This window comes from Gymnoscopelus braueri (genome assembly GCF_963280865.1).
Source record: "Gymnoscopelus braueri genome assembly, chromosome: 19".
Lineage (NCBI taxonomy): Eukaryota > Metazoa > Chordata > Actinopteri > Myctophiformes > Myctophidae > Gymnoscopelus > Gymnoscopelus braueri.
The window spans coordinates 300905-313361 of NC_137621.1; the positions used below are offsets into that span (position 1 = coordinate 300905).

The 12457-nt window shown below is 40.1% G+C and overlaps 1 protein-coding gene across 1 annotated transcript in view; it reads right to left on the reverse strand.

Annotated features, from left to right (window-relative positions):
* Positions 1–3862: 3862 nt before the first annotated feature.
* The window catches only part of gphna (gephyrin a), a 105056-nt gene continuing 96461 nt past the window's right edge, over positions 3863–12457 (reverse strand). Inside the window, exons 21-24 of the mRNA XM_080414414.1 lie at positions 7837–7940; positions 6454–6550; positions 5661–5799; positions 3863–4280 (exon numbers count right to left, since the gene is read on the reverse strand). Coding sequence (XP_080270540.1) covers positions 5666–5799; positions 6454–6550; positions 7837–7940 — 335 coding nt within the window. The 3' untranslated portion in view covers positions 3863–4280; positions 5661–5665. The remainder of the gene's footprint in view (positions 4281–5660; positions 5800–6453; positions 6551–7836; positions 7941–12457) is intronic.

Genomic DNA, 12457 nt, shown 5'->3' on the forward strand with positions numbered 1-12457 from the left:
AGTTAACATAGCGTCATTCAAAAATAGCAGATATACAAGCTCATAGCGCGGCACTCGAGCTTGTATATCATAACATGATTCATAATGCAGTTTTATTCTTATCGTTGAGCTGTGATTCAAACATGACACCATGCTGCCCTCTAGTGGACACATACAGCAACTGCAGTGCACGCGTGGTTTCATTCAACACACCGTTGTACTGAAGAAGTATAGTTCTACCTCTGTGTAGTGACGTATCCTGATGGTTATCATCCCAGCTAACAATTCGTGAAGTGACGTCAGTAACGTATCCTAATGGTGCTCATCCCAGCTAGCTAACCTAGGCTAACAGTTAGCGCAACTTAATGATGTGGGAAAAAATAACAGATCTTCCAGCCGTGTGTCGTGTTGTTAGTTTGTAATTTAGATCTGTTCTTTTTGTCTAGAAGTGATAAATAAGCCTTTGTTCATCTATTGTTCATAATTATGTCATAAAATAAAGAATTGTTGAGACGTTTCATTACTTTGTCTGCTATTTTCCAACATCACCACAGGAGGGCAGCAAAACCTATATTTTGATTATTTCGTTGCAGTTTAGCTGTGATCAGAGGTAGAAGTAAAGTAGCCAATCAGATATTTGTTCCATTGACTACAATATAATATAATATAATATAATATAATATAATATATTATGTTACAATATAATATAATATAATATAATATAAATTATAATACAATATAATATAATATAGTAAAATAGTTAAATATAGTATATGTTATAATATAATATAAATTATAATACAATATAATATAATATAATATAATATAATATAATATAATATAGTATAATATAATATAATATAAATTATAATACAATATAATATAGTAAAATATATTATATGTTATAATATAATATAATATAATATCATCATAATAATTATAATAATAATGCAATGAATAGTATTTGCTTGTACTGATGACAAAACAAAAAGAAGAAACACAGATGAATTGCACTTTTATAGAAAGAAAATACATAATACAATACTCAAACGTTTAGTAGAGAATAATCAGGGTTATTTTTTATTAATTCATCTTTCATTTAAATATTATCATTACAGGAAAAAAACATCCTCTTCATTATAATGATACAGGAAGTATAGAATGCTGTCATTGCTTCATTATATATATATATATATATATATATATATATATATATATATATATATATATATATATATATATATATACATATATATATATATATATATACATATATATATATATATATATATATATATATATATATATATATATATATAATGATACAGGAAGTATAGAATGCTGTCATTGCTTCATTACAAGTGCTGGTCATAATAGTCTGTGCAGTGAGACACCGGAGCGGTGAGACGCCGGAGCGGTGAGACAGAGTCCAGTGTGGAGAAGAACGTCTTTTATACAAAAGCAGTTTTTCTTTTTTCTCTTTTCTTTCTTTTCTTTTATAATAATCTGCTTCTTCTTCTTTATTCAAAACGATGGATACGACAGGGTTTGATTGGTCCTCCCTTGGGCAGGGCAGCAGGTTGAACCCAGAGCCACGGTGCGTTCCAGATCGCTGGGAAAGTCCCCCAGGGCTCTGTACTAGGTCTGTGTACCTTCCTTTACCCACTTAAACCCCCAGGGCTCTGTACTAGGTCTGTGTACCTTCCTTAAACCACTTAAACCCCCAGGGCTCTGTACTAGGTCTGTGTACCTTCCTTAAACCACTTAAACCCCCAGGGCTCTGTACTAGGTCTGTGTACCTTCCTTTACCCACTTAAGGCCTAGATACTCCCTTTACCGGCGAAAATATTTACTCCTGGTGAATCATGACCATAAAACATTTGATTCTTTCTCAAAATATATTTGATTACTTAATGATATGATATGATGTGATATGCTGTATTTAATAAATACCCTTTTTTGTGGTTTTCAAATATGTTTTGACACAGAATGAAATGATTCACCAGGAGCCTGGAGGCTTAAGATCATTTATATAAATACATTTCTATGGGCTTTCTATCTGTGGAACCACTGCTATGCCCTATATCCAGGTGTGTTCTCTGGGTTGACCAGCGTACCCTGCCTGGCATGGAGGCGAGGAGGAGAACGTACCCTGCCTGGCATGGAGGCGAGGAGGAGAACGTACCCTGCCTGGCATGGAGGCGAGGAGGAGAACGTACCCTGCCTGGCATGGAGGCGAGGAGGAGAACGTACCCTGCCTGGCATGGAGGCGAGGAGGAGAACGTACCCTGCCTGGCATGGAGGCGAGGAGGAGAACGTACCCTGCCTGGCATGGAGGCGAGGAGGAGAACGTACCCTGCCTGGCATGGAGGCGAGGAGGAGAACGTACCCTGCCTGGCATGGAGGCGAGGAGGAGAACGGCGAACAGGAGGAGGTGCAGATACATTTATTTTCTACAGTACTTTACTTTGTGTCGACCGTGACTTTTCGTTCCGAGTGACACGGTTGTTATGACAACGTGGTCGTTATGACAACGTGATCGTGGTCGTTATGACAACGTGATCGTGGTCGTTATGACAACGTGGATGCACAGAGTCAGTCCGTCCGTCAGGGGAGGGGAGGGGTCAAAACTACACACCCACACCTATGTGACCTTTGACCCTGCGTTAGGTTTGTTGTGCACAGTGTTACGTAAAGGTCAAGGTTCACTAAAGGAACCCTTTGTAAACTCTTTGAACTTTAAAGTTTAATTAACACCCCTAACGCAGTGGTTCCCAAAGTGGGGTCCAGGGACCCCCAGAAGGGTCCCCAGCTAAAGTAGTTAACATAGCATCACAATCATCTCAACCACTTTATCCATTTATACGTTATTTATCCATTTATACGTTATTTATCCATTTATACGTTGGCTATTCAGAAATAGCAGATTTACATCTACATATATATATATATATATACATTTACATCTGCTATTTCTGAAAATATTTGAAAAATCTTGAAAATGTTAAAACAAAATCTTGAATAATTTAGATATATATCTTTTTTACATAAATCTTCTCTTCTGGGGGTCCCTGGCACAAAAGCTCTTTAGATGGGGTCCCAGACCCTACCAAGGTCTCACACCACGTCCTCATCAGTGAAACCAAACACCAAGAATGTTAGACGTCTCCTGTCTCCTCTAGGACATCTCCTAACCACCTGTCTCCTCTAGGACATCTCCTAACCACCTGTCTCCTCTAGGACATCTCCTAACCACCTGTCTCCTCTAGGACATCTCCTAACCACCTGTCTCCTCTAGGACGTCTCCTAACCACCTGTCTCCTCTAGGACGTCTCCTAACCTCCTGTCTCCTCTAGGACGTCTCCTAATCTCCTGGACTTGTGTTGACGACTAATAAAAAGTGTCCAAACCACACATCAGGAAGAAAATGACATTAGTTTGATCTGCTACCGTGCGTCCCCATTGGTCCAAACGGGACAGTAGTCACATCCTATTGGTCCAAATAGGACAGTTGTAGTCGCGTCCCCATTGGTCCAAACGGGACAGCTGTAGTCACGTCCTATTGGTCCAAATAGGACAGTTGTAGTCAAATCCCCATTGGTCCAAACGGGACAGCTGTCACGTCCTATTGGTCCAAATAGGACAGTTGTAGTCACGTCCTATTGGTCCAAATAGGACAGTTGTAGTCACGTCCTATTGGTCCAAATAGGACAGTTGTAGTCACGTCCTATTGGTCCAAATAAGACAGTTGTAGTCACGTCCTATTGGTCGAGTCGAAGCACCATAATGATGTCTGGTTGAACAGTTTTACAAGTTGAAATGATAGGAGAGAGGAGAGAAGGGGAGGAGTCTATATATGAAGTTAAAATGTCCGACACAAAGCAATGGGACAGGACGGTTTATAATAAGGTGATAATATTCAGAACCATAATAATCATAATAATAATAATAAATAGAATATTAATTAAGAATATCAATAATTATAATAATCATCATCCGGATAATAATAATAATATTACAGAATAAATCTCATATTTTATATAGCTTTATCTTTTTTCTTCTTCACTTGTTTTTTTGTTTTTCTTCTTCTCTGTTTGTAATACAGTGTTCTCCTCAGAGGTGACCCATGAGGATTTGGCCTCCGCTGGCTCCCGATTGGCTGTTGCATATGATGATGTCACAGCTATAATGGCTGCCAGGTTAGACATGCATCACTTCCTGTCCCCTCCTCCCCGTTTCCTGTCCAGACAGGAAGTCCCCTGGCGCTGCCATGGCTATCGGTAGCGAGTGGGAGTGGCCATCTAGGACACAAAGACGGCAAAATATTAATAAATCAATAAAATAAATAATAAAAAAACATATATTATTATTATATTGTTGGAAACATTAAGCCTAAATTTGAAAAATATCTATATATATATATTTTGCATTTTTTCCCCTCTATCAGCCACTATGTAATGATGCTGGGGTGTTTTCCTGCATTGAAACACAGTCCTCTTTCTGAAATCGTATTTTCCCTACTGTTTGTGTGTGTGTCGGGCCGTAAATTAACGCATGCATGTGCGCATCCGTGCGCGTCCGTGCCCGTGTGAACTTTTTACTTTCGGTTTGAAAACACTCTCAAACTTCGTTTTTGAGGCACATAATTTACTTTTCAGATAGCGTTTGGATAGAATTTAGTTGTTTAACTTCATATATGTGGTCAATTTGTCATGAAAGAGCCTATTTAAAAATAAAATTTCAGAGAACCGGCAGGGGTGGGCAGTTCCTTGAATTGTATCCGAATAAAGCAACCCATATTCGGCATGGCCCGTTTAGAAGTCCCCTTAACTCTATGGAAGTCCTCCCTGCGACACCCCCTGGTGGTCGGGGAAACGAACTGCTGGAGTTTTTTTCTTTGTTTATCTCTGAATCGCCTACAATCCCTTTAAGCCCCACAGTCACACAGCTGTTCAGAGGCCAACAAATCAATAGAGACCAAATTAAACTACAACTTAAATGATTCTGCTACAGGGGGGCTGTATATATAATATATAATATATCATGTATCATGTATCATATATCATATATACAGCATATATAATCAGCTGCCATTACATTTTTCATCCATACATTAGTCTAATTTATAAGCATTTTAAAAATAGTGTCTAATATTTACATACACCAGAAATATAAGAACAACCAACATTCAAACTCAGGTAGAAGAAGTGAGAATTGTGATCAATTTTTGCAGTGTTACTCCATCAACAACGTTTAAAAAATCCTTACAGGTCATTTCTCATTCAAATGCAAGTTTTGTTTAGGCAGAGGTAAAATAAATGAAATTCTGCTGTCACTCTGTCCTGGTGGAGGCTACCACTACACTTACACTTCATATACATTTTTCAAGGTGTTACCTATGCATAGACCTAGGCCCTGTAGTGTGTTACGTACCCTAGCTTTAATGACCTATGCATAGACCTAGGCCCTGTAGTGTGTATATTACGTACCCTAGCTTTAATGACCTATGCATAGACCTAGGCCCTGTAGTGTGTATATTACGTACCCTAGCTTTAATGACCTATGCATAGACCTAGGCCCTGTAGTTTTGGGCATGTTATTTCACGCAAACATTCTAAAAGAATAGCCTAACAAATTGATAAATAACAAAATATTATTATTATTAGGGTATGATATGATACCTGGATCATAAGCGTCCTATCACCATCACATCCACCACCTCTCCTTTGTGCAGCTCAACATACTGCTCTGTCTTCGGAGGAAGCATCAACAGACCGTTGGCGCTGCGCATGCTCATCAGCCTACTGGACACCTGGTTACCTGAAAAAACAGACACATTATACTACATGACACCTGGTCACCTGAAAAAACAGACACATTATACTACATGACACCTGGTCACCTGAAAAAACAGACAGATTATACTACATGACACCTGGTCACCTGAAAAAACAGACACATTATACTACATGACACCTGGTCACCTGAAAAAACAGACAGATTATACTACATGACACCTGGTCACCTGAAAAAACAGACACATTATACTACATGACACCTGGTCACCTGAAAAAACAGACACATTATACTACATGACACCTGGTCACCTGAAAAAACAGACACATTATCCTGCATGACACCTGGTCACCTGAAATGACAGACACATTATCCTGCATGACACCTGGTCACCTGAAATGACAGACACATTATCCTGCATGACACCTGGTCACCTGAAATGACAGACACATTATCCTGCATGACACCTGGTCACCTGAAATGACAGACACATTATCCTGCATGACACCTGGTCACCTGAAATAACAGACACATTATCCAGCATGACACCTGGTCACAATATGCTGGCCACCTGGTCAACTAACAGAAGACACATTATGCTTACGTGTGTGTGTGTGTGTGTGTGTGTGTGTGTGTGTGTGTGTGTGTGTGTGTGTGTGTGTGTGTGTGTGTGTGTACCAGTGCTCTGGGCCCAGGGCAGAGGTTCTTGGTGATGCCAGGTGAGGATACAGCGATGGTACTCTGGTCTGGGGTCCAACTTTACATCACATGACAACTGCAACATGCACACACGCACACGCACACACACACACACACACACACACACACACACACACACACACAGTTTTTATAAAGACAAAAGGTTTGTTGCAGTGCTCTGAAGGCTGCATGCCGTCTCATTGTGTCACCAAGTCATTCTGCTTGTTCAACAGGCTCTATGTACAGCAGACATATTGTAAAGAAACTGGTCCTCTTCCTTACTTCCTTCACAGGTGTTACCAATGATACTAATGAAGGCTCTGTTCCATTTAGTGCAGGGGGGGGCAACTTTGTAGATGGTGAGGGCCACTAAATCTCCACACTCACTCTGGGGGGCCGCATTGTTTATCGGCAGGGACACCCCCCGGCAGGGACAACTTTAGCTTTAATGATGATGTGTATATTACGTACCCTAGCTTTAATGATGGTGTGTATATTACGTACCCTAGCTTTAATGATGGTGTGTATATTACGTACCCTAGCTTTAATGATGGTGTGCATATTACGTACCATAGCTTTAATGATGGTGTGTATATTACGTACCCTAGCTTTAATGATGGTGTGCATATTACGTACCATAGCTTTAATGATGGTGTGTATATTACGTACCCTAGCTTTAATGATGGTGTGTATATTACGTACCCTAGCTTTAATGATGGTGTGCATATTACGTACCATAGCTTTAATGATGATGTGTAAATTACGTACCCTAGCTTTAATGATGGTGTGTATATTACGTACCGTAGCTTTAATGATGATGTGTATATTACGTACTGCAGCTTTAATGATGGTGTGTATATTACGTACTGCAGCTTTAATGATGGTGTGTATATTACGTACTGCAGCTTTAATGATGGTGTGTATATTACGTACCGTAGCTTTAATGATAGCGTGTATATTACGTACCGTAGCTTTAATGATGGTGTGTATATTACGTACCGTAGCTTTAATGATGATGTGTATATTACGTACCGTAGCTTTAATGATGGTGTGTATATTACGTACCGTAGCTTTAATGATAGCGTGTATATTACGTACCGTAGCTTTAATGATGATGTGTATATTACGTACCGTAGCTTTAATGATGATGTGTATATTACGTACCGTAGCTTTAATGATGGTGTGTATATTACGTACCGTAGCTTTAATGATGATGTGTATATTACGTACCGTAGCTTTAATGATGGTGTGTATATTACATACCGTAACTTTAATGATGATATGTATATTACGTACCGTAGCTTTAATGATGGCGTGTATATTACGTACCCTAGCTTTAATGATGGCGTGTATATTACGTACCCTAGCTTTAATGATGGTAGGGCGAGGGTCCAGGATTCCTTGCATCTTCCTCAGAGCAGGAATCACAAAGAGGTTACAGGTCACCACCGCCGACACAGGGTTGCCTAGGAAACACGACAACAACAACAGCTGGTCACCGAGGCAACACACAACAACCTTACAAATATGTTAATGAGCTGATAGATACTCCATTAATTATCTTTACATATTATGATGAGCTGATAAAAACTCCATTCATTATATTTCAATATAGAGTCTGGAACTACACCTCCTGTTATATAGAGTCTGGAACTACACCTCCTGTTATATAGAGTCTGGAACTACACCTCCTGTTATATAGAGTCTGGAACTACACCTCCTGTTATATAGAGTCTGGAACTACACCTCCTGTTATATAGAGTCTGGAACTACATCTCCTGTTATATAGAGTCTGGAACTACACCTCCTGTTATATAGAGTCTAGAACTACACATCCTGTTATATAGAGTCTAGAACTACACCTCCTGTTATATAGAGTCTGGAACTACACCTCCTGTTAAATAGAGTCTGGAACTACACCTCCTGTTAAATAGAGTCTGGAACTACACCTCCTGTTATATAGAGTCTGGAACTACACCTCCTGAATGTTATATAGAGTCTGGAACTACACCTCCTGTTATATAGAGTCTGGAACTACACCTCCTGTTATATAGAGTCTGGAACTACACCTCCTGTTATATAGAGTCTGGAACTACACCTCCTGAATGTTATATAGAGTCTGGAACTACACCTCCTGAATGTTATATAGAGTCTGGAACTACACCTCCTGTTATATAGAGTCTGGAACTACATCTCCTGTTATATAGAGTCTGGAACTACACCTCCTGTTATATAGAGTCTAGAACTACACCTCCTGTTATATAGAGTCTGGAACTACACCTCCTGTTATATAGAGTCTAGAACTACACCTCCTGTTATATAGAGTCTGGAACTACACCTCCTGTTAAATAGAGTCTGGAACTACACCTCCTGTTATATAGAGTCTGGAACTACACCTCCTGAATGTTATATAGAGTCTGGAACTACACCTCCTGTTATATAGAGTCTGGAACTACACCTCCTGTTATATAGAGTCTGGAACTACACCTCCTGTTATATAGAGTCTGGAACTACACCTCCTGAATGTTATATAGAGTCTGGAACTACACCTCCTGTTATATAGAGTCTGGAACTACACCTCCTGTTATATAGAGTCTGGAACTACACCTCCTGAATGTTATATAGAGTCTGGAACTACACCTCCTGTTATATAGAGTCTGGAACTATACCTCCTGTTATATAGAGTCTGGAACTACCGGTACACCTCCTGTGATATAGAGTCTGGAACTACACCTCCTGAATGTTATATAGAGTCTGGAACTACACCTCCTCAACTGTTCGCCTACTCCGCGACATGGGATGCACAGGAGCAAGGCATCGGAAAGCCATGAAAGAGCTGGCTGAGGAGGCGGAGAAAGGCAGCTTCTGGCTGTGGCTAAGAAAGAAGCACAAGAGTTGGGGGCTGAATAACACCTAAGGCATCAGCCGAGAGATCCCTGCCGTCGCTCCGCCACCAGTGGACGTTCTGGGGTTAAAGGAGCGAAACGTTGATCACTGGTGGCCCCCAGCTGATGACCCGTTTAGGCCCATAGAGGTGTTCAGTGAGGTGTCACAGCACATCTGCTCAAAAGGCACTGTTGGAGGTGCGTCAGGCAGTAATACCATCACCTGTATCATGATATGCTCCTGAATGTTATATAAAGTCTAGAACTACACCTCCTGAATGTTATATATATAAAAATGCATAAATGGAGCTTCCTTATATGGGAGTAAAGGGGGCGGAGCTTCCCATGGCTGTGCTGAAGCATGGAGTTCAACATTGGTGAACTTTGACCTGGCATCAACCAACAGGAAAGAAGCACCATGCGGTGACCCCACTTGGCAGCCATTTGTCTTGTAGTTTTCTTTCAGTGAGTCAAACAAACTACACATGTCAGCACCGCCCACAACCCAGCAAAGCATCATGGGAACACATCTGAAGGTTCTGACCATAGACATATAAAGGTAGAGCCTCCTCTGGCTCTGAAGCGTCTGTATGGCGGTTGGTAGGTAGGTAGATAGATAGATAGATAGATAGATAGATAGATAGATAGATAGATAGGTAGGTAGGTACATAGACATATAAAGGTAGACGCCTCCTCTGGCTCTGAAGCGTCTGTATGGCGGACGCGCTTCCGCTTCCTTGGGGGGCAGCTGGAAATTTCCGCGTGCGTCACAGAAGGGGCGTTCAGTAGGCCAATCAGAGGCAGGTGGGGGCGGGACAACTAGATTCTGACAAGTCCTGGAAAAGACGCGCTGTGATTGGCCAGTAGTCAACACGCTGTGATTGGCCAGTGCCCGCGGCCACCATACGAAACAGGCCAATGAGGTATCTAGGTTTCTATATCTATGGTTCTGACAGCTGTTAACTGATCTGATTGGTAGAGCAGTGATGGGGCGGGCTCTCCTCTGGTGTTCATGTATGGGTTTTCAACAGGGGGTCCGGGACCCCTAGGGGGGCCATCAGAGTTACTACAGGGGGGCCCTAAGGGACCAGTCGAAATTTACATAAGGGGGGGCATGGAGGAAATGTATGTGCCCTGATCTAAAATGCCATGACCCTCCCTTTGACAAAAAAAAAAAATCAATGACCCTCCCCAAGTGATTACAAAAAAAAGAGTAACCCTCCCCGCCTAGAAGTGTCACGATATATTGTGTCACGATATAGCCTATCGTGGTATTAAAATGTGATGATAGGTATTGTCATGATGTCATACTGTATCGTAATATTTTTTTAATTGTTTTTTTAATACAAAAAAAACACTTTCTTTTTTTTTGCCGGTGAAAGTTAGGAGTTTTTACTGTATGATATGAAATGTAAAGCTTATCATAATCATAGTAATTATTAATCATGTCCTCCATCATATTCAAGGTATTTTGGAGAGAAATGAAACAGACTCCAGTCAGTCACTTTCAGTTTAAAGCACTGCAGAGGGGAGGTGTTGTGTGTCAGCTGATGCTCGTTGACGCTCGTTAATGTGACATGCATCTGCACTCTCAAATAGGCCTACATCTAATCTAAGATTGTATTATACTGTATCTGGTATTATAGATGTTTTTTAGCTGTTGGAAATAGGCTGCACTTGGTTGGTAAAGTCCAGATGACAAAAATATGAGGTTTGTGGAATTTATAGTTATGCAGTCTTATATTATATTATATTTGTTATATTAGTGTCTATCTGTCCTCTGAAACAATGGGTTTATAGTTAGTGAGAACTTCACTTCTCCATTAAGCTTGCACAAATGTATTTATTTGTGTGTACAAAGCACTTTGTAATTGTTTCTAACTTGCTTTATAACGTTATTTATAAGATGATGGCCAATGTTGATGATACATGAGAAAAGAACATTAATAATATATCATATCGATATCATGCCCAACATCATGTATCGTATTGTGAAATTCTTGACACCCCTAACCCTCCCCATCAAATACAACATGACATTTAAAACTGATATGTCCAATGTTTTGCTTTCCACATTGATTAGAACATTGCTGTAGTGTAGTCAGTCTTGCTAAATGCACAGTGTATCTGTAGTAGTGGTAGCAGAATGGATAGTGTTCTCATCTTACATGTGGGAAACCCATTGAATCCTGGTCAGATTGAAGAAAGTTGAATATTTGGTAACCAGTAGTTTAAAACTTTTGTCACTCTGCCCTTTTAATTATCAACTACAGTGACTACAACTACACTGTTGCCTACATAAAACAAATTAGGCTATCAATTATGGCCTGATGCTTCTGGTTTTACTTGTGGAGCTAGGCATCTATACACAACTGTCCATATAGATCCACATTAATCACATGCACAGAATTACTTCAAATGATTATGAATATCCAGTTATAGTAGGCCTATTTATAATGCATCTCTCCAATAACGCCTGTTGAAGTTTTGCTTAATTGTTCAACCACCATCGTTAAGACGCTGAATAGATTTGACTGGGTCGTTCACACTCGCTGTGCGTTGATGGCTTGTTAACGACCGTCATTGATTCTAAATAGACAAGGTGTTACTTGATTTGAATTCTTTGTATCCTTTGAAATGGAGAGGGGTCATTGACCACTGTTCTGCTGTACTAAAAAGGTATATAAAAAACGGACTATTTTATCAATTCAAAATTGCATGACCCTCCCTTGGATTCAAAGTAAAATTAGCTGACCCTCCCTTGGACCAAAATTAGAAAGGCATGACCCTCCCCTATTTTCCTCCATACCCCCCCTTATGTAAATTTAGACTGGTCCCTAACCCTTTTTTACATTCACCACTTGAACCCCAGCATCCCTATTCTGGGGGGGAATTAGCAGATTTACAAGCTCTCAACGCATTGTAGCGTGACACGTTGTGAGCTTGCAGATCGGCTATTTTTGGCAAAGAGGTTTGGTGTAGAGGGAAAAAAGAGCAAAGCAAGTACAGAGCCAACGGTTAAGTTTACTACAAATTGAGGGTTTAAGTGGTTAAATGAATCCAACGTATTCATAGAAAAGATAATGTGTAAACAAACA